The sequence below is a fragment of the Nylanderia fulva genome, unplaced genomic scaffold (genome assembly GCF_048542155.1).
Source record: "Nylanderia fulva isolate GAGA-0341 unplaced genomic scaffold, ASM4854215v1 Scaffold148, whole genome shotgun sequence".
Lineage (NCBI taxonomy): Eukaryota > Metazoa > Arthropoda > Insecta > Hymenoptera > Formicidae > Nylanderia > Nylanderia fulva.
The window spans coordinates 164991-188179 of NW_028189708.1; the positions used below are offsets into that span (position 1 = coordinate 164991).

At 39.7% G+C, this 23189-nt stretch overlaps 3 protein-coding genes across 3 annotated transcripts; all 3 read right to left on the bottom strand.

Annotated features, from left to right (window-relative positions):
* Positions 1-360: 360 nt before the first annotated feature.
* LOC114945907 (uncharacterized) lies at positions 361-1454 on the bottom strand. Its single transcript, XM_029322256.2, has 2 exons — positions 834-1454; positions 361-686 (listed from the first exon to the last, which is right to left on the bottom strand). The coding sequence occupies exons 1-2, from the start codon at positions 1452-1454 to the stop codon at positions 429-431; spliced, it is 879 nt and encodes a 292-aa protein (XP_029178089.2). The 3' UTR covers positions 361-428.
* Positions 1455-15107: 13653 nt separating this feature from the next.
* On the bottom strand, positions 15108-17912 carry LOC114945905 (uncharacterized). Its single transcript, XM_029322255.2, has one exon. It carries the CDS (start codon positions 17910-17912, stop codon positions 15108-15110), a length of 2805 nt encoding a protein of 934 aa, XP_029178088.2.
* Positions 17913-17918: 6 nt separating this feature from the next.
* Positions 17919-20294, bottom strand: LOC114945904 (uncharacterized). The gene has a single exon (XM_029322254.1). It carries the CDS (start codon positions 20292-20294, stop codon positions 17919-17921), a length of 2376 nt encoding a protein of 791 aa, XP_029178087.1.
* Between the last annotated feature and the right edge of the window lie 2895 nt (positions 20295-23189).

Sequence of the window (23189 nt, forward strand, 5' to 3'; positions counted from 1 at the left end):
TAATTCAAAATTGTTTGATTCATATTCTTCATTTACAAATCATATAAATTTAAATTAGGAAGTATTTTATATATCAATCAACTTACAAATCAAAAAAGTCTTAATATTTATTACAGCAAACGATTTCGACGCAATATTGTTTATGTTTTTAAAATTTAATAAGATAGTTACTAATTTTTTTTTGTATTTTTACGATAAAAACATTCAATGATTTATCACCTTTGATTTTATAATTTATGCTGTCATTAAAAGACTGCGATATTTAAACAACAGAATACATACATGCATTGAACAAAAATGTACGTTGTTCATCATTTATCCTTAAAATAACGCAATAATTAAGTAAATTATCTCGAATTTTTTTATGTTTAATTACTTGTTATTATTTAGTCATTTATGAGTCACTAGTCGCGATCATTTTAATAGTATCAATTATCAAGTGTTACTCCATCACAATTGATGCTGGTACCTATGATAGTGAAATTTTGATCCCTTAACTGCATCAAAATTTCCTCGATTTCGTCGTCTGTAATGTTTGGTGGTAATAGAAGGTATGCATATCTAGGTCCAAAACCTGTAAGTTTTGCCGAGTATCCCATATTTTGTGCAATTTCGAAAATACGATTGAATACTTCACACGACAAATCATATCTCCTCAATAATAGTTGCGTCCATCTAATGCATTTCTGCAAAACATAAAAAATATTAGTTAGAAAACGGTACATACTCTAACAGATTATTATGTACAAACGCTGAAAGGACTATATATATATATATATATATATAAAATATAATAATTATACTGTTAAAAATATAAAAACGAAAAATGTTACCTGTAATTTGTCATAACAAATTTTCCATTGAAATATATTGGCATTTTGAATGGAAAAACTTATTAAATCAAGCCAAGCATACATGTTCATTGCAAATCTATTTAATCTATTTAATATAACATCAAACGTCTCAGAAGATTCAGATTTCAGCTGTGCCATTTTTTCTTCCTGCCTACGCTTTTCCTGGCGAATACCTGAATCGATCAGTAGAATCTTCATTCTTGCTTGATTTTTGCAGGAACCTATATTGTCAATAAATCCAGAATCGATTAATTGACTTTTTAACATTACGCCGTGTACACAAACGGCAACATCAACCTGCCCAAACTCATAGTTTTTCACAAATTCCATGCATACAAAACTGTGAGTAGCAACATCATCCAAAAATTGAATATTATTAAAATCAGTAAGATTTCCTGTTTGCAGATCCTTCCAATGAAGAAAGCACGCTGCAAGGCATACCATGAAAGATGTCGAACTCCCAAAACCGGCGCCGATTGGTATATTTGTGGACACTTTCACGCGAAAAGATGTTACGTCAAGATCTTGCTCGATAGCGATAGTATAAAACAAGAAAAAGAATATTATTAAACTAAATTTCTGCTTGTATGTCGTCCACATGCCGTTAAAAGTAATCAAGGATTTCACGTATCTCAACACAAACATTAAATTTGATTTTTCACTTGCATCTCGAGAAAAGAAGCTTTGAACATTTTCTAACGGTATATTAATGTGTACGTTAACATCAGGAAAATATATCTCAATTTTTCTCTCATCAGGCAGTTCGCAGAATTCGAGTCTGGTACGTAGATCTAAGCTGGTCGTGATGAGGAGTTTTCTATACATCGCCGAGTGCTCTCCGGATAAGACGATTCTGCCCGGTGCGGAAATTTTAAAATTGGCCATCCTTTTTATTTAATAAAAATATCCTTATTTAGTATAGAATTAATAATTAAAAAAGCAAAGAAAAGCCGTTAATAAGAATAAAAAGTAATAAGAGCAAAAAGTTTGAATCGTTCGTTATCACACACAAGACAGTGTTTATATTTCCTGTACACTTTCGCGTTTCAATAGTGACTGATTTTTCGGAATATATAATAACATTATCCCAATGTCATTAATTTTTAAATTCAAAATGAACTACATTATCAAACTTTTTTAATATTTGAAGGTGAAATCGTGAGAACGCATGTGTATATTTATACATAATACAACAATAATATATTATTTTCAATATCATAAATCAGTTCTCTATTGTAGTTATACAAAATTAAAAAATAATAAAATGTATTAATTAAAATTAACAATCAGTCAACTTGTCATTCTATTTGCATTGATACAGAATATATTAATATATACAAAAATTAATTAATGAAAGGCTCGTATAAATTAACAAAATTTAAAAAAAGGTAAATATTGTAGGCCAACTAAACGAGCAAAAAAAATAAGATCTAAAGATTTATTAATAATTAAATAGTTAAATTCTCATTCCGTTAGAGAAACAATATACAGCATAAACGTTTCGACTGCACTACAGTCTTTTTCAATACATAAAAATCAAATATTAAAATACAAAATTAAATATTAAAATACAAAGTTGGTTAAACATTAAAATACAAAGTTAAACGATTCTTCGCTGATGACCAATAGATGAATAAGACGATTGGTCTGAGATTCCAAGTTTTGCGACATTTAATCATGCTGTGGATATTTTACGCAAATTAAATTAATATCAGATAAAATTAAAAATCTTTCAACTTACATTATCGTTTTAACAAGTTCTTCTTCTCGACATTTCAAGTGTGTGTTGCGAAGTCTAAATAACAAATGTCAAGTTAGAGAGCGTGATGTATCTATTTATTACCAATGTTTTTTCTAAACTATGAGAGAGAGAAAGAGAGAGAGATTCAGCTAATTTTTTAAGTATGTCAAAATAACTACTGTCTAGCAATTCGGTGTCTCTGTTTAAATTAATTCCATTTTTCTGTTCTTTAATGTGGATCATTTCAGATATTAGCCTTTTGTGGTAATTCTTTTCATGATCCATAATCTTAGTGTTATCCCAATCAAATGTATGCTGTTCATTTAGAATGTGTTCCGTGACAACCGAATGTTTAGCAGAGTCTAATTTGTTGTGTGCCTCGGGAAAGACACCAGAGGGTCGCGCCAAATTGGGATGGGAATCCGGGGCGTCAGGACTTGTCGGGTGTTTGTAGAAAATGCACTGCACTTTTCTTATTAAAATTCTTTATTCAACTTCAACCACTTGGCCTTTATTTATTTTACCAATAATACACTGAAGCTTTACCGGGTGTGCGGCACTGACTTTCTGTCACTCCGCGTATCGCGCACAACTGCGAGTCGATGCTAAGTGCGCGCGCGGTTAGCGAGATCGTGGTTAGAGCGATTGTTTGTGTCTGCGACTGAACGAGTTGTCGCGTCTCTACTCTCTTTTTATATCGTTGTTTTTTGGAGTTTTCCCCGATCGGAAGGGATGCCTGGCAACAGGTTTCCCCGGTCGAGAATCTAGGTGCAAGCGAAGCAGATTCAAAGTCCTTCTGCTTTGCTTGCACGTTGACCAATTTCTGTTCCGCGTATATCTCGCATTGTATGCGTTTTTAACGCGGTCATTATCTGTCGTAATTCTGATTTCGCGTATACCTCGCATCGTATGCGTTTTTTAACGCGGTCATTATCTGTCGTAACTCTGATTCCGCGTATACCTCGCATCGTATGCGTTTTTTAACGCGGTCAGTGTCTGTCGTAATTGCGGATGTAATACGAGTACTCATTTCTTAATATTAGTTACCTTTTAATAGTTATATCTATTGTATATCTTTGGGGGATATAACAAATTTAATATTATTTTTATGTTCTTTAAGTCTCGTTCCTAACTGTCTTTTTGTCTGTCCAACATATGTGGCGTCACAATCATTGCAATTCAATCTATAAATAACATTAGAATTCGTGGGACAATCATTTCTGTCCTTTTGAACCCTTATGAAGTCATTCAATTTTTTAATGCAACGATATCCGACCACTACGTCAGGTCTTCTTATTGCTGAAGCGACTTTATCAGAAATTGATTCTATATATGGTATGACAAAATATTTAATGTTCGTATTTATGTTATTAGTATCTATTATATTGTTGTTGTTAGACTTGTTAAATTTCTTCGTTGAAAGATGTTTCAATCTGCGTTTTATTTCTATAAAAATTAAGTCAAGAGGATAACCGTTGGATAGCAAAATATTAATAGCTTTCTCTATATTTTTTTTGTGAAATTGAGAATGTGATAGCAATATAGCTCTATCTACCAAGCTATAAATTGTTCCTATTTTATGACAAGTCGGATAATTTGAAAAAAATGAGAGCAATCTACCTGAAAATGTCCTTTTGTGATACCAATCTAAATAAATTTTATTATCTATTACTTTGATCATTATGTCTAAAAAGCTTATACACCGATTATCCTCTTTTTCTAATGTAAATTTTAGTCTATCGTTATAATTGTTGAATTCGTTCAAAACATATGTAATATTGTCAACGGAAGTGCATAAAATAATGTCATCTACATAACGGAAATAAAAAGTTAGTTCGCAATTTAAATTACTAATTACCAATGTTTCCAAGTCCTGCATGACTATATCGGCAATGATCGGAGAAAGTGGGGAGCCCATAGGAGTCCCATAAATTTGTTTATAAGTTATGTTATTGAAAGTAAAAAATGTAGAAGTTAATATAAATTTTATCATACTTATGAAATCATTTTTGGAAATTTATGCAACATTCTATCAGAAGAAACACTAAAATATTCCGACACAATAATTTCACTGGATGTTGTTTCATTTTTAACTAATGTTTCCATAGATCTTGCATTAAACGGTATCAATAATAGATGGCATTTTATAGAGTCACACACTAAGATTCCCATCATCTCAGACCAATCGTTAACTTTGTATTTTAATACTTAACTTTGTATTTTAATATTTGATTTTTATGTATTGAAGAAGACTGTAGTACAGTCGAAACGTTTACGTTGTATATTGTTTCTCTAATGGAATGAGAATTTAATTATTAATAAATCTTTAGATCTTATGTAATTTTGCTCGTTTAGTTGGCCTACAATATTTATTTCTTTTAATTTCGTTAATTTATACGAGCCTTTCATTAATTAATATATATATTTATATTGTATATATATAAATTATATTTAAAAATATTAATTTTTGAAAATAATGATAAAATTATATCCAATATAAATAATTTTCGCATAATTTACCTTTGCTTGTCGGAATCTCTTCAGATCATATTTTAATTGTACAGAAATTTTTGCAATTTTCCTTTGTATTTCACGTTTCAGACGTTCCAGATATACTTTATTTCCACCTTTATTACTCAACAAAGTTCTATTCGATTGAACGTCTTCCTATTTTGCAGGTCTAAAATTTGCACAGATACTTATTATTCAAAGACAAATGTGATAATTTATTTTGTAATTCCTATTAATGTTTTACTTTGATCAGAACAACGTTATGACGTATAATATATATAATCGACATTAATATCGCGATGACGAATTAATTTAACGCTCGGTATTGTGCTCTACATCTTGTCCGTATCTCCCAAATATACATTAAATATTATTATATTTATTTATAGTATATATGTATGTGTGTATATAAATATCTATATGAGGGATACTTTGCCGCAGAAACCCAGGTAGCAAGCTGACGTCATTAAACGTCAAAATGACGTCATTTTGACGTCAGCTTGCTACCTGGGAAGAGTTTCTTCTATTAATCCGTTTTCATTTGTAGAGAAACACACTTATATCATGCAAATTATAGTATAAATGTAATGTAAATATTTAAATGGTACAATATTTTAAAAAATATTTAAGACACTCACGTGTTCGAAATAAAACTTAATCTTTGTCCTGTGATTTTTTTATAACTTGCAACATGATCCTTTCATCAAATCCGCCGTTATTCTAAGGGGCCTCTCAATTTGCGGTATCACTGACGACGTACTGTTAAAGACCGTCGACTCTGGGTAAATTTTTGTCTCTACCAAGTGGGCCCAGTGGGCCCGGCATCGGTCGATAATCTTGACAATAAATAGTTAATAAGAACATTTTATTTGTTCTACTATATTGTAAATTATAATTATGTAGTTTATATTTAACATAATTAATAATGAAATATATATATATACGTATTTATATACAATATATAAAATAGGAATTTGATAGTTACCGACATCATACCGACAGGCCTATTTAGTAGGTGACAAAAACTCCCGTAAGGCCGTCGGTCTTTAATAGTACCTTGCCGGTGCAACGTGGGATGCAATGTTTCTACAATCTTTCGGTGCTGTATGGCTGTACAGACACCGTTTGCCAACAAATCGTTTGCGCACAAAATTTTTGCCTACAAATATATTGCCTACAAGCTCTTTTGCACAGAAATAATAAAATTTAGGCACAATCGCACGTTTGCACATATTAAAACTATTGCGCACAAGCTATACATATTGCACGCATGATATTATATATATATATATATATATTGTCTGCAAACTCATCTACAAGCCTACAAGCTCTATTGCGCACAAATAAAAATTTAAGAGACAACGTTTGCACACACGACCTATTGCACAAGCTGCACACATGATACTATTGAATCAGCGATTGCTCCTTTTTTAAATACTTTTTTTAATATTTACGAAAAACGTAAAATTTTTAATTTTTACAAAAAACATTTTTAATAGTTTTTTGCAATTATATACACTATAAAACGATTGCTTCTTAATTGCTCTGCATTGTTCTCCCAGACAGCACCAAATCCAAAATCGGCGCATAAGATATCTTTAAAATATGTTTAAGATGTCTTTCGGATATCATATCATAAGATTTCTTAAAGCTGTCTTAAAGATTTCTTAATGATATCTTATGCGCCAATTTTGGGCTTGATGCTGTCTAGGCTATTATTTTTTTAAACGATTTATTGCATTTTTATAGCGAAAATTAAGGCCATTGCACGTAAAAAGTTTTAATCGTAAACGTAAAGCGGGGACCACACACTTTTGCATAGATGCATAAGCGTAAGCATAAAGCGGGGAGCACACACTTTTGCATAAGCGCATAAGCATATGCATAAAAAATTCGATTGGTTAAATTTCTTATGCATACGTTTATAGATCAATCAAGATTCTTATGCTTACGCTTATGCGTCTATGCAAAAGTGTGATTCCCGCTTAAGAATAGGAGTACTTATTGATACACCTATTACAATAACGTTAAACAATAAATAATAGGTATGATAAATTTAATATAATCAGGCACAAGATATAAGGACTAAAAATGTTAATCCACTCCCTCCTAAAGTAAATTACAATACAACGCGATGTATTATTAATTCCAAAACAACCTATTCTTTAGTCAGATTTACAGAATCCTACTCACATCAAAATTTATATGATGACTAAAAGAAAAACACTAATTCTTCCAGAGTTTATATCTAAAACGAAACACGATTCTGTAAGTACGACCAAGAATTATCCGAGTACACATTTGAATATGTAAGCCTTTCAATATTGCATTAATGAATTATGGATCCATAAATAATTATAGACCTTTTTATTAACTATAAATATCATATATTATAAATGAAGTATGCCATAATTGATTGATCAATATGCGTAAAAAGACCAAACAAGGAGAAATAAATGTACTACTAGACATAAGTATTCGTAGAGATCGACTTGGCGATACGATGGCTTGTAATTTGACCTCAGTATAACCCCCCTGCCGCATTCCTAAACTTTAGAAAAGAAACCAATGCCCTACGTCGAACCAAAGATTTAGAAAGCGAAATATTATCTTTATCATTATAAGCTACAACTCAAACTATCAAAAGCTAGCCCTTGAATCCTTTACAGAATAACGTTGCACGCTTTTTAACAATAAAACCTCTCAATTATTATCATAATGAATACCTAAGGAATTACAATCTCCACATTTTGTAATGGCTTCTAGGGCACGCAATTTAAACCTTTAGTACAAATTATAATGATAAATATTAACGTTTTATAAATAAGCAATTCAGAAACTATTGTAAAGATTCCCATTTGACTATTAAAAATTATAATTATACTGCGCCAACAATTATCTTCGCTGATGGATCATCCTCTTTGCCCCCTCTTCGATGACGCAAACCGAATTCCTACGGAACCGTAAACCTGTCAAAATCTAAGCACGCCTGGTCCTCAGAAGGGTATATAAACCGCGGATTTTGCGTCCTGCGAGCACTTCGTGTCAATTTCTAGAATAGAGCATTTCGTATTACTATTTTCTAAAGTCTACATTTAGCCGATTACGGTTAATCTAGTTTTCGTGTCAACTAGTACTTAGATCTTTCTGCGATTCCTATGTTAGTTATCATTCTAATTAACTCATCTGATAGTTTAAATTCGTAAACTCTAATTGTACGATTATAAGTCACAAACTTAGAAATTGTTTATAAATAAAGGAATAAAAAAACTAAAAATAACAAAATCAGTGCACGTCTGTTCTTTCAATTCCATCCTGAGACCGAGGTCCCCTGGAGAACTACAGCCTAGGCATAGTCACCAGGAGCAACAGAGCAGATTTTCATCTCCGTGTGGAATCAAGTGAGAACTAATTTTTTTAACCCTTAATCCAACTTTATAATTTCCTAATAACTAATTAATTAATACAATAAGAATGAACATACCCTTGTAGATGGCCAACCGGAAACGCAACCTTGTACGTAAGAAAAAGCGTACACGCCCTTCATTAATTAAAAAATATAGATCAATCGCGACTACTTTATCAAATTCTAAAGAGAGATTATCCGGAGATAAACAATTACCCGAGTCTCAAGGGGTAATCTCTCCTGACCTACCTCAAAGTTCCAGATCAATTGACAATTTTCAATATAAAATAGAACATAAGTATGCTGTCTTCTAAGCCGGGCAATAGAGCCAAGGAAACGAAAAATTAATTAAACGGAACTGTATCTCAATTTAAGATCCCAAAGTTCCACATATAAATTAATTTCGAAACTTACATATGGAGAAATAAGCGAGAAAAATATAGGTCCGAAAAGTCGCTGAAGCGGGAATCGAACCCGCGTCTTTCACTTTCCGGGCGACTGCTCTTACCATTTACGGGTTCGATTCCCGCTTTGGGCTAATCACGGCGGTATTTACTAACATCTACTAAAGAGGCAAATGAAAAATATGGGATCGAAAGGGTCTGAATAGCTTAGTTGGTAAGAGCAGTCGCCCGGAAAGTGAAAGACGCGGGTTCGATTCCCGCTTCAGCGACTTTTCGGACCTATATTTTTCTCGCTTATTTCTCCATATGTAAGTTTCGAAATTAATTTATATGTGGAACTTTGGGATCTCAAATTGAGATACAGTTCCGTTTAATTAATTTTTCGTTTCCTTGGCTCTATTGCCCGGCTTAGAAGACAGCATACTTATATTCTTTATATTAAGAGCCGATAAAAATATTTATTTCTGAATAAAATAGAACCTTTATCTCCAATCACCCTTGAGGAGATTGATAATATAATTAACGAATTAGTGGAATTGTCTAAGAATTCCTACCAAGACTTTACATCTTTCGAGGAATATAATTTTCCTGCTGTCTCCCTACCAGAATTAGTAAGCTCAGGACCGCTAGAACCCACTTTAAAATCGACGACTATCCGACTATCTAAATCTTTAGTAATCTCAACTCGTAATTATTTACCGGTTATTCTAAATGTTCAAATCCTTGATAATAGAATACTACTTTATATTAGTAACAATATATTTTAATTTCCTATCTTATAGCTTAAAGGTCGACAGGCGACATGGTGGAGACGCCTATCGGCCGGCCGGGAATTACGGATTCGTTTATCCCAGATATTAGCCAAAATACTTAATGAATCTTATTAAATTTACAATATTCTCAATTAGTAGGATTGCCCGCAGGGTGGCAAAGATTGATTTGTTGGAAAAAAGATGAAAATAAAATTCATAATATAACTTGGGGGGATACGCAGCTAGCAGCGGGTAAGGTTGGGTTAGCCACGAGATCGTATTTAATTTATTATAAATTTTTAAAGGGATGCCGGAAATCTACTTTTACCGACGGAACCGATTATATTTTGCCACAATCGAGAAGTTTTTGCGTTAATAGAATAACAAATGCTTTTCCACGATTAAAGTTAATACAATAATAAAGGAGGGAGCAGTCTGAATTTGTGATAAAAAAACAAAAAATTTTTAAATACGAGTTTTTTTGGCTTCTCGCGTCACGTCATAACAAAATTTGCTCGTATAAAAGTTTCACAATTTATACGTACAAAATAAGACCGCTTTCTCCAAAAGATTGCATAAAGGAATATTAGTGACCTTGCAGAAATAAGTTTAAAAATCTAATAAAAAAGATCTCGATTGTAGAATATTTCATTCACATGTGTATGTGCGAAATGACATTTAAAAATAATACAGAGCAGAAAATTAGTTGCGCGATGTCGCGATAGATGAAGCTGCAATCGTGCAGTTAGACAAGGACAGACAGTCATATTATCTTTGTCTCTCTCATACATAGAATAATATAACGCAAAACGTCTGCCTCTTTGTCAACATAGAGTTTCCTTCAAGAAAAGCTGAATGAAAAGGTTAGTATATTTCTTTATATGCATGCATGTATGTATATATGTATGTATGTATGCGTATGTAAGCGTAGAAAATGTTTATAAAGAAAAATATATATATGTATATATATATATATATATATATATATATATATATTGTGACGTGACATTTTTTTACTGTCCGTCACAAGGGCCAAAGGGCCCGGCCGGGAAGGCGGGAAATTCGGAAACCTTTGCTCTCTCGCCAATCTTTGAGAGAGAGAGAGAGAGAGCACCCGAAAAATCATTTTTGCGTTTTCTTCCGCGTCGGAGGATGCGCTCCGCGCACCCGTTTCGCGAATTACTTTATTTATAATTTTTGTTTAAGCAATTTTTGCGTTTTCGGCGAGCAATTTTGCATAGGGTCCGTGTCTCAACCGGAGAAACCGAGAGAGAGGGTGAGAGGACGGAGAAAACGAAGAGGACGATTTCGGACTGAGCAGAGGCCACCACGTCCGGATCACGCCCGGTAAATATTATTCACACATAGGTTTTCGGGATTGCTCCTCCCGTTAAGAACCGGGATACCGCCATAAAAGGTTCTTTCTTTCGCAGAGATTCCAGCAAGAGACGGGGATGGCCACTCTCTCGCGAGAGAGCCCCGGAAACAAAAGGCGCGGGAGATACCCTGCCTCGAGCCTCCGCAGATCCGGATACACGAAATTTCATCATCGATCAAACAATCGATCTAGCGGATTTTTGGGAGGAACAGCAAAGAGGCGCGCTCGTAGGAGTCTTCCCGACGAACAATATAGAGGAACAGCGGAACTCAATGCGGAAGAAAAGAGGAACGGCGAGAGAAATTTTTCTCAAGCGAATTAACAGGGCCCCGCGGGACGCCCGGCAGCCCTGCCAGGATAAGGAGCGCCACGGGTGGAAAATGCCCAATTTATTATTGGCGTGATCCCGGCAGGCCTCTTGCTCGTCACTGTCTGGCGGAGCGTTGTCGAGGGCAGAGGTTCCTGCGTGCGGATGCCGAAGCATCGAAGGACCCACCGATACCGGTGAGACGAACGGCCCTATAATTTTGTAAAGCCGCTAAATTCGTTCGTTTGTGAGTAGAGTATTCGAGAGAGACGCGTGTCACGGCCGCGGCCGGTTATTAAATATTCACCGGTGTCATTTCGCGATATTACGAGAGGTTTAATTTAGAGATTCGTTCCGCGTGGAATTTATCCCGGCGCCCGGCCGACCGCGTGCTCTCTCCCGCGCGTATATTAAGAGAGGCTCTCTCTCCCGCGGATACGCCGACAGTCACCGCGATTTCGTTACATTAATGTAGAACAAAAGTCTCGTCTCGTGATTATTGTGTCGTTCTCGCCTGTTAGAGTCTCTATATCTGAGAATAGAAAATTGTCTAGAGTCACGCATCAGAAATAGCGTATTCTTTCTCGCGCATATCATTATCCGCGCAGTCTTCTGATTCTTTGTAATATAGTGCGAGGGACGACCGGCGTGATTGATCTCAAAGAAAGTCGCGCGGGACCTACTACAGTTTACGGAAATTTTGTATTGCCTACAACCCTCAGAATTAATTACGCCGCACGGACCTTATTAAGTCTCGTGCGGTAATAATTATTCGACACGTAGGCGTGCTAATTTACTTCTGGGTCCCGCGTGTCGTCCGATGTCACCGCGTTGGGTCGTCTCAAAGGCGCGGAATAATAACAACGCGCCGCGTCTCGGCCGTAAATACGCCGTATTGTATTGTCCGAATCAAATTTCGGACTCGTTTATTTGTATTTCGGCGTCACTAAAACGGAGATCCCTCCGTAGTATACCGAAAGAATATTGATTTTCCTTTCTTGACCTAACATTTTACTCAAGCTTTTATACAATTACTTTTTTGTCTATCTTCATTCACCATTGTTCAAATATATTCAATGCTTGTTACATTTGAGCGATTTTAAATAGCCTCTCTCGCATTCCGTTCTCTCTCCCGTCCGAACTTCCCCCTCTACCCCCTGACGATCTGAGCGAGTCGATTATCGCCGTCGCGGAAATTTTCGGGATGATTTACGGATTATAAAGGTCATCTGTCGATTTGTAAACTTTCAGAGTGGCGCGAATCTCGCGCCTGGCGCCCAATTAAACGTAATTTTCGGTATCTACGCGAATTTCCCGCTTTCCGCGCCGAAGGTGTGCCGTCGGCCACTTACATCGGCCCTTTATAATCAATTATAATTATTATAGATAGGCCTGTTTATACACATACACACACTTACACACAATATATATATATATATATATATATATATATATATATATATATATATATATATATATATATATGTATGTGTATAAACAGGCCTATCTATAATAATTATAATTGATTATAAAGTAAATAATTCTTTGTAATAAATGATTTATATAAAAGTATTTTAGAGATTGAATACATAATAATACTATTATTATCAAAACAGAGCAGTAGTTATTAGATAAGAATAAATTATATAAATCATTTATTTATTACAAAAAATTATCTATTAAAACTTTGTAATTATTATATTCATAAAAAATTTTTATATATTTTTAGATTATAAATTTAATTATTTTTACTTTTGTAATGTACAATATTTTTAAAAAATTATTATATACGTGTGCATATATAAAAGAATGCAATGTAGAAAAGAGAGAAGAGACAGATAGATCGATAGATAGATAGATAGATAGATAGATAGGTTAATCGATAGATGATAGATAGTTCGATAGATAGACAGATTGCTAAATAAATCAATAGATATGTGTATATATTATATATATGTATATATATATATATATATATATATATATGTATGTGTATGTATGCATATATAGAAAATGTATATAAATAAACTAACCTGTACATCCAGCCCTTCTTGAAGAAAACTCTACGTTTCGAAAGGGGCAAATGTTTGGCGTCATATTTTCGTGCCATGGTGTGGACAACACACAAACTCAAGTATACGCTGCTTTTTACGCGTATGAACGTGTATAGCACCGCGCGACGTGAGTAAGGCGTCGCACAGTAGATCATATCAACGTATAATACGCGCGGATTACTGTGGTACATATTGTACATACTACTGATACCGCGCGAATACGAAAGATCTGACGCGCATTTTTACGTACATAATAAATCGGAATATTTGATAAAAAAATATATATATAAAATATATGATAAAAATATATATATACAGGGTTTGTCCGGAAAGTAATGCGTCGCATTTTTTTGTGACGCGACTATACATCGCAGAGCGATGGGACCGGTTGGGGAGGAAGGGGGGTACTCTTAGCTTTCCAACGGTAGGTCGCTCAATTGTTTCCATGCGCTTGGAGGGTTAGGACGGCTTATTCTGTGAACCTCTGCTTAGTGGTCGCGTCGAACTTGTGATGGAGAGAACGATAGAGCAACGCTATGCGATAAAGTTTGTTATTACGGCCTACCTGACCCGGATCGGTGTGGCAACGGTGCCGCAGCCGCCCTACAGTCCCGACTTGGCCCCGGCGGACTTTTTTTTATTTCCTCGGCTGAAAAGGGAGCTCAAAGGACAACAGCTCGAGTCGGTTGACAACGTACAAGCTACTTCGACGGCCTCCCTGAACAGCATCCCAGTCAAGGAGTTCCAGAAATCTTATGACGCATGGAAATCGCGTTGGCAAAAATGTATTGACGCAGAAGGGTCATACTTCGAACAATTTTAAGTTGTTTTACCTATGCGATCAATAAATTCTTTTTTAAAAAAATGCGACGCATTACTTTCCGGACAAACCCTGTATATATATATATATACATATATGTATTATATATATATATATATATATACACATATATATAATATTGGCATATTATATCTACATACTTTTAGAAAGCATATTTTCTCTTTCTCAAATCACTCGCATACAATTATGAACGAGCAATTTGAAAGAGAGAGAGAGAGAGAGAGAGAGAGAGAGAGAGAGTCAGAAGCACGGTCGTATACACACCGTGGTCAGAAGACAAGACAGCATGAGAGAGACAAAGATAATATGACTGTCTGTCCTTGTCTAACTGCACGATTGCAGCTCCATCTATCGCGACATCGCGCAACTAATTTTGTGCTCTGTATTATTCCCAAATGTCATTTTGCACATACACATGTGAATGAAATATTCCATAACCAAGATCTTTTTTATTAGACTTTTAAACTTATTTCTGCAAGCTCACTAATATTCCTTTATGCAATCTTTTCCGCAAAGTGGTCTTATTTTGTACGTATAAATTGTGAAACTTTTATACAAGCAAATATTGTTATGACGTGACGCGAGAAGCCAGAAAAAAACTCGTATTTAAAAATTTTTTGTCTTTTTATCACAAATTGAGACAGCTTCGCAGTTTATTATTGTATTAACTTTAATCGTGGAAAAGCATTTGTTATTCTATTAACGCAATAAAAACTTCTTGGTGTTGGAAAATATAATTGATTCGGCCGATAATAGTAGACCTCCGGCATCCCCTTAATCGCGTAATCTAAGCAGTTACAAAAATTTAAATCCCGAAGGGATGGTTTACAATAAAATGACAAATCCTGAGTGGATTATCCTACGCCTCTCGTTGTTCGATCGGCACGGGCAGTGGACACAGCTTCGTGACCGATCTCCGTAGGACGGAGGAGGCTGTTCGTACGTCCGCCACTCTCACCAATCCATCGGGTCCGGGAAAGACGTCGACAATCCTGCCCATCGCCCACTTTGTTGGGGGGAGGAGGTCGTCTTTGATCAGGACTAAGGTTCCCTCTCGGATATTGCTCCTGGTTTGCAGCCACTTAGATGACTGCTGCAAATGATGCAGGTATTCTTTTGACCACCTGCGCCAAAAATGATCCCGCATATTAGTGAGTAGACGCCAACGGTTATGCGGAGCTGGCAAATCATCTGGAGTTATCGTCTCAGGAATGCTCGTAAGAGTCTCACCCACTAGGAAATGACCAGGGGTCAAGGCGGTCAGATCAGAAGGATCGGAGCTGAGAGGATAGAGAGGTCGGGAATTTAAGCATGCCTCTATTTGGCACAACACAGTGGAGAGCTCCTCAAAAGTGAGGGCGTGATCGGCGACGATACGCCTTAAATGGTGTTTGGTTGACCGGACACCCGCTTCCCAGATTCCACCGAAGTGCGGTGCGTGAGGAGGGATAAAGGTCCACGTCGTTCCTTCGTTCGCCAAGTGCGAACCAGCGTCAGACGCGGCCCTCAGCATCCGCCTAAGTTCCTGGTCTGCTCCGCGGAAGTTGGTGCCGTTGTCTGACATCAACTCCGCACAGCGACCTCGTCGCGAAGTAAAGCGACGGTATGCTGCGATAAAGGCCTCAGTCGAGAGATCAGAGACCGCCTCCAAGTGGATCGCTCTCGTCGCCAAACAGATAAGGAGACTGATGTAGCCCTTTAATGCCGTGCGACCTCGGCCCTTCGACGCACGAACCTTGATTGGTCCGGCGAAGTCCACTCCGGACGAAAGGAAGGGTCGAGACGGGCGAAGTCTCACCGACGGAAGCTGTCCGATCCGCTGCTGCCCAGTTTCCTGTCGAAAGCGAGTGCAGCGCACGCACTCCCGCACGATGCGCCGAGTCAGCAAGCCACCCTGGACAATCCAGTATTTGCGGAGAAGATGACTCCGAGTTAGCTGTGGACCCCCGTGCATTGTGGCCGCGTGCGCATCCTGCACGATGAGCCAAGTAAAGCGCCCTGTCTTCGGCAAAATCAAGGGATGCTTTTCGGCATATGGTAGAAAGGCAGCATGCAGTCGGCCTCCGACCCGAAGTAGACCTTTCTCATCTAGAAAGGGCTGAAGCGTCCTCAAGGTCGATCGCACCGGGATTGATCGCCCCGCCCTCAATGCTTCGCCTTCCAAGTGGAACGGCGATTGGGCGTAGCGTACCCACGCGGTTAGACTATCCTGCAGTTCAGCCTGAGTGAGAAAACCAGAAGTCTTGGGATCCTTTCCTTTAGCGTTTCGAACAAATCTGAAACAATAAGCTGTTGCACGTAACAGAGCGAAGAGTGAGGGGAAGAGGGAGAGGGAGCGTGAAAGAGGTTCGTCGTCGATGTCCGCGTGAGCAGTGAGTACTGCTACGGCTCTCTGTTCTTCCTTCCATGCTGTGCACTGAGGTGCGTCCAGACGAGGCCAGCTCGTCTGTGGTTGTTGCAGCCAGGACGGGCCATGCCACCATAGCTCCGATCTTAAGAGTTCGGTAGGGTGGATTCCCCGTATCGCCAGATCCGCAGGATTCGAGGCCGTCTGAACATAGCCCCAGCACTCGCTTGGCAGCGTTGACTGGATTTCAGAGACCCGGTGCGCGATGAACGGCTTCCATCTCGAAGCGTGCGAACGGAGCCATGCTAGGACGACTTGTGCGTCCGTCCAGGCAAAGACGGGTATCGCCGAAAGGTTGAGTACTCTCGTTGCTCTGTCCAAAAGCCTGGTGAGCAAGACAGCCCCGCAAAGTTTCAGCCGAGGGACACTCTGCGTCTTCACAGGTGTCACCTTCGTCTTGGCGGCCAAGAGCGTTGTCAGCGCTTGGCCTGAAGGCTTGACGACTCTCAAGTAGAGAACCGCCGCAAATGCTCTCTCCGATGCATCGGAGAATCCGTGGATCTGAGTATCCCCGGTCCCCGCACCCGTCTGGACCCACCTGGGCAACCGGACGCCATCGAGAACCGGCAACGAAGATCGAAATGTGGTCCATAAACGCTCCAACTCCGTGTCCAGAGGCTCGTCCCAGTCACATCCTCGCACCCACAGATCTTGAATGAAGATCTTACCGAAGATTAAGACCGGTGCGACCCATCCCAAGGGGTCAAACAAACGAGCCACTTCGGAGAGCGCCACCCTCTTCGTGACGGCCTTGTGATCCGAGGGTGAAGTCACCTTCAACGTAAGGGTATCGGCAGCTGGGTCCCACCGAATGCCAAGTGCGCTGACCACTTCGCCCACCGGAAGCACGCATTCCTCCTGTCCGGTTCTGATACAGAGGGACGGGTCGTTGGACGCCCACTTGCTCAGGGCGAAGCCGCCCTCTCGAAGTATAGCCACCAGCTGATTCTGCAACTCCCGTGCTCCCTCCAAGTCGTGGGCACCCGTCAAAATATCGTCCACATAAGAGTGGCGTAGTAGAGCGGTTGCACCATCCGGGAAGCGAGAGCTTTCGTCCTGCGCCAGTTGGTGTAAAGTACGAAGCGCTAAAAATGGCGCGGGGGTCGTACCGTAAGTTACGGTTAAGAGACGGAAGTCACGGACTTCTCCCGTTAACTCCGGGCGCCAGACTATGCGCTGAAGATCTGCATCCTCCTTATGGATCCGGACCTGGCGAAACATTTTGACAATGTCTGCCAAAAAGCCGACTCGGAACATGCGCCATCAAGTGATGACCAGCCAAAGATCCGCCTGGAGTCGCGGCCCTGGGAGCAGGCAGTCGTTCAGGGAGTAAGTTGACGTAGTACGGGCAGAGGCGTTGAAAACTACACGGATCTTTGACGCCGGATCAGACGCCTTAAAGACGGCGTGGTGTGGCATGTAGTACGCCTCACTAGGAGCTGCGTGCCCTCGTGGGACGATCTCCATGTGGTCCAGCGCCAAATACTCCGTCAGGAAGTCGTTGTACTTTCGCCGAAGTTCCGGCTGCCTCGCTTGCCGCCTTTCCGAGGACAGCAACATTGATAGCGCCGCTGGTCGAGATGCCCCTAGTCGAGTGGGTCCCGTGCGGCGTGGCAAACGCACTACGTATCTCCCGTCCGCGTCACGGGAGTGCGTGCTCACGAAGTGCTGCTCAGCTTGTTCCTCCTCAGGGCTCAACGGTTTGTCCGCTCCAACATTTTCCAGTTCCCAAAACTGTTGGAGAACAGCAGCCAGCGCATCTCGCGCCTGTACGTGATGGACCGACAACTGGCTGTTTACGGTACCTCCGCTGCGTGTAGATAATGTTCCGAGTAACACCCAGCCGAGCGAAGTGAGCTGCGCTGTAGGCGAACCAGGTTCACCATGTCGTACGTCCGGTTGTAGCACCTGACCGTAAACGTCAGCGCCCAGGATGACGTCAATGCGAGATGGCACATCAAAGCGCGGATCGGCTAACTGCAGACCCTGAATGTGAGGCCATGAGCATCCTGAAACATGCCTAGACGGGATAAGGTTAGTGAGCGTACGAAGAACGAACGCGTCCACCGCGATCTCCGAAGCTGGAGAAAGTCTAGACCGCAATGCGACACGAACCGACGAGGACACCGAACCGGTTCGAGTGCCCTGTAGTCCTGCGACCACGACATCAACACTTCGGCGTTTCAATCGCAGCGATTGTACCACTGATTCAGTCACAAAAGACACCTCCGAACCTGAGTCTAATAACGCCCGCACCGTCAGAGTCTCACCGGTGGGACCTTGCAGAAGCACTTCCGCTGTGGAAAGTAACATGGTTCGACCAGTGTTCATAGCGAGCGCCAAAACACTAGTTGACAGGTCGCTCGTCGTCTCTGCCTTGGACCGCTTTCCATCATCCGCACGCGACCCTGAACGACATCCACCATGCACCACGGTATGGTGTTTACCTCCGCACACCAGACAGCGTCCAGTATGCTGACATGAATCCGTTCCGTGTCCCGAACGCAGACAGTTGCTGCACAACCCAGTCTTCCATATGTGCTCGCCACGTTGTTCGACGGCCAGCGCCTTGAACTTCGAGCAATAAGGCAGGAGATGGTTTGCCTTACACATCGAGCAGCCTTTGTCCGCTTTAGGCTTGGAAGTCGTGGCGGCGTTAGACGACACGCGAGTGGGCTTCCTCGAAGATTCCACCACCGCTGGCGTGGATCGGCTGAGAATCGACTCTGGATTGGCTGCCTCTAAAGCGCGTATCCTGTTCTCCAAATAGCGTTGGAGTTCCTTGAACGTGGGAAAAACTCGAGAGTCCGCGAGCGAGGTCTCCCAATGAACGCGGGTGGCCGCGTCTAATTTGCTTACAAGGAGATGGACCACCCAGTCGTCCCAGTGATCGACTGGTCTTTTAAGCGACTTAAATGCTCTAAGCGAGCGCAAGGTCACTCCGAGTAAGCGCTTTATTTCCGCTGGCGAAGCTTTAGCACTTGCGGCAGGGCAAGACAGTAAATTACGCATATGAGCGTACAAAAGAATGCGAGGATTGTCGTACCTTGCTAGTAGATCCTCCCATGCACCTTGATAGGCGGCGTCGGTCAAAGGAACGCTGTCCACCACATGTGCCGCCTCGCCTGTCAAGCTGCTCTTCAGGTATTGCAGCTTTTGCACCTTGGAGATCGTTGAGACATCGTGCACGAGTGAGCGGAATAAATCGCGAAAACCCTCCCACGCGAGCTGATCGCCTGAAAACTTCGGCAGCGTGATCTTCGGCAATTGCATCTGTTTAAATACAGACGCCTCGTCGCCGAAACTTGAATCGTGCGTACGATCGTGCGCCGATTGGCCAGTTGCGCGGGTCGGAGTCAAATCGGCTAACGCTTCCGCGAATTTGTGTCGCACCTCAAAATAGCTTTCCTCGATTGTCGTGAAGTAATCCCGCCGAACATATTCAGTCTTGTCGGCTTCCGGCTTCACAATCACGAGAAAGTGCTGGTCTTGAAATTGGCGCCAGTATTCGTTAAGACGCTCGGTGCGCGTATTAATCTCCGTCGGAGTAATTTTCGCTTGCCCGAGCTTTTGCAAATTTACCCACATACGGGAGATAAAACCGCCTAAGACAGTTTGTTTCTTAATAATATCCTCCATGACGAGAAAATGGTGTATCCGTGCTAACAGAGAAAAGCGGCGTATTCACGTGTCTGCATTAAACGTTGCGGGCGCGCTCTCTCCGAGTGAAATATGTCTCTCCTCGGCACGCAGCGAGTTTCGCCTCGTGTAAATTGTACTCGCGACAGCTGACAATCCGTGTTACACGCGCGCGCGGCTCTGCGCAGACTCGATTCAATGCGCTCCGGCGATCTCGCGCGCGGAGCGAGCGTCCATGCGAAATACACGTAATGATCACGCGATGACGTCACGCGCGAAACCTCGCGAGCCGGACCGCGTGGCGAAGAAAGTGATGAATTTTGAACCCACGAAGTTCGCGGGAATCGTCACTGCACCGTATGCACTAAGATGCACGAGAAGGCACTTTTCGCGATGCAAGGAGACGATTCTCGGTTGCCTTTAGCAGCTGCTCCTTGGAGGACCCCGAGCTTGCGAGACGAGGTCCCATTTGTAAGGCACGTGCAAGGCACGTGTCAGGAGAATCTTTTATCTTTCACCCCGCGTGGGATCCGGCTCAAAGGATCAAATGTTCCGCGATATGCTCGGCTCCACTGACCCCAGAGCAGCGAACACGATGTGGAGCTTAGAGGCAAGTTTCGCGTTATAAAGAACATCGGAACCCGCGGAAAAGAAAACTCTCCTGTTGATTGATGACAATAAGCTTTATTACTAACACTGTTCAGGCACAATTAATTTGCACTTTCACACGAGAAAACGTAAGTCCTTTCGGGATCAAGACAGATTCGATTCCGAATTACAAGCGAGGACACGTGAGCAAAAAACAGGGAGCAAGAGCTCGCCAATTCGTCTCCGAAAGGAAAAGGACCCGGCTCGCGCCCTGAAGCGAGGGACAGTGAGTCGAACCAAATCGATCAATTTCTGGTCGAACTCGGAGCCCCTCCCCCCCCCCGCCTTCGTGCCCCCGTCGCGACTCTAATCACGCGGCGGGACGAGGGAGGCAAGAGGAAAGGGCGAGTCCGAGCGAAAAGTTCGGATCTCTCCCGAACAAGCTCTGTTAAATTAATAATTGTAAACAAAGAAGGGCTATAAGAGCTATTAAACATAACAAGTTGTCAGTTGATATTAAAAAATATAAAAAACTTCATTTGAACGTAGCGAGAAATAAATAAGAAGTGATCATTTATTCGCATTTTAACGAAATAATATATACATAAGAAATACACATTAGAGCGAACGTTTCGGCTGACATTTCGAGCCTTCCTCAGCGCAATACAAATATTATATAAATTGAAATGTAATATTGAACATTAAAGACGGCAATTAACAATGTCAAGATAATAAAAAGTCAGTTTTTTGTCTCATTACATATGTTTCTAAATAAGTCATCGCGTGTGACAAGTGCAAATTTTTGATCTTTTATAAATATAATTGATTATAAAGTTTTAGTGGATAATTTTTTGTAATAAATAAATGATTTATATGATTTATTCTTATCTAACTACTACTGCTCTGTTTTGATAATAATAGTATTATTATATTCAATCTCTAAAATACTTTTATATAAATCATTTATTTATTACAGAGGATTATTTACTTTATAATCAATTATAATTATTATAGATAGACCTGTTATACACATACACACACACGCACACACACACTCACATATAACTTGTTAGCTAGAATGTGGACAAAAAAATGTTTGTCACATACATATATATATATATATATATATACATATATATATATATATATGTATGTACAATATGTATGTATGTATGTAGATTAGGGTGTAAAAATTTTTTTGTCCACATTCTAGTTAACAAGTTGTGTGCGTGCGTGCGTGCGTGCGTGCGTGCGTGCGTGCGTGTGTGTGTGTGTGTGTGTGTGTGTAAAAACAGACCTATTTTTTATAATTGATTATAAAGTAAATAATTCTTTGTAATAAATAAATAATTTATACAAAATTTTATTAAGGTTGGCTGACCGACCTGTCGACCCTTAAGGGTCGGCAGTACACCCAGGCAAACTCCGAATTGATATTGGAGACCTCGTGCGGTGACAACGCGAAACTCCGGTTCCAGTGTTGCCAACGCCGAGAAACCAATTCTCGGGTTTTATGTAGTGGTGTATGTCTGTACACGTACATACACCACTGCATCGCTCACGCGGACGCACGTAAGAGAGACAAGGACCGATAATCACGTGTTCTCCTTGTTCCTCTACCGTGCCGGTATACGCGAGATGCCGCCTGAAAATGCTTTCTGGCCTTCCGTAGCAGAAAGCAGTAACGTAGCAAGACTAATAAGCACCCATTTTTGTAAATTTTATATATGCTTATGCACATATGTGGATATATTATTTATATATAAATATATATATATATATATAAAATATACTAATTTACTCTCAATTATATATGCTACTGTTATTATTTATCATTAGACAATTATAAAACAGAGGTTATAGATTTGGTCTGACTACACTGGCCTCAAATTAAAGTTGTATATATATTTATTTTAACGTTTCGACCATACGGGATGTGGTCCTTTTCAAAAATACAGATTGGAATATCAGAGAGTTACAGCATTTCGTCTTTAAGATGTAAGCGCAAATTATGATTCGGAGAGATTTAACTTGTCAAATAATAAAATATAAAATAAATTATAAAACATATACATATATAATTTGTAGTGCTATATATATATATATATATGTTTTATAATTGTCTAATGATAAATAATAACAGTAGCATAATTGAAAGTAAATTAGTCTACAATGTTAGACACGGGTACTTGTTAGATTTGATAATTTATTGCTTATACTTTTTCGAGAGACAAGAATAAGAGAACGAATATAAATTATTATTAGCTTGTATAGCAATCATAGATTGACGAATATGCGTTGGTTATT

Excerpts from the sequence above, each read along its gene's own strand:
- LOC114945907 (XM_029322256.2), bottom strand. The coding sequence starts at position 1,454 with ATGTGGACGACATACAAGCAGAAATTTAGTTTAATAATATTCTTTTTC. Across the intron at positions 687-833 it reads TTTGTTATGACAAATTACAG|AAATGCATTAGATGGACGCA; the intron begins GTAACATTTTTC and ends TATGTTTTGCAG.
- LOC114945905 (XM_029322255.2), bottom strand. The coding sequence starts at position 17,912 with ATGTTCCGAGTCGGCTTTTTGGCAGACATTGTCAAAATGTTTCGCCAG.
- LOC114945904 (XM_029322254.1), bottom strand. The coding sequence starts at position 20,294 with ATGGAGGATATTATTAAGAAACAAACTGTCTTAGGCGGTTTTATCTCC.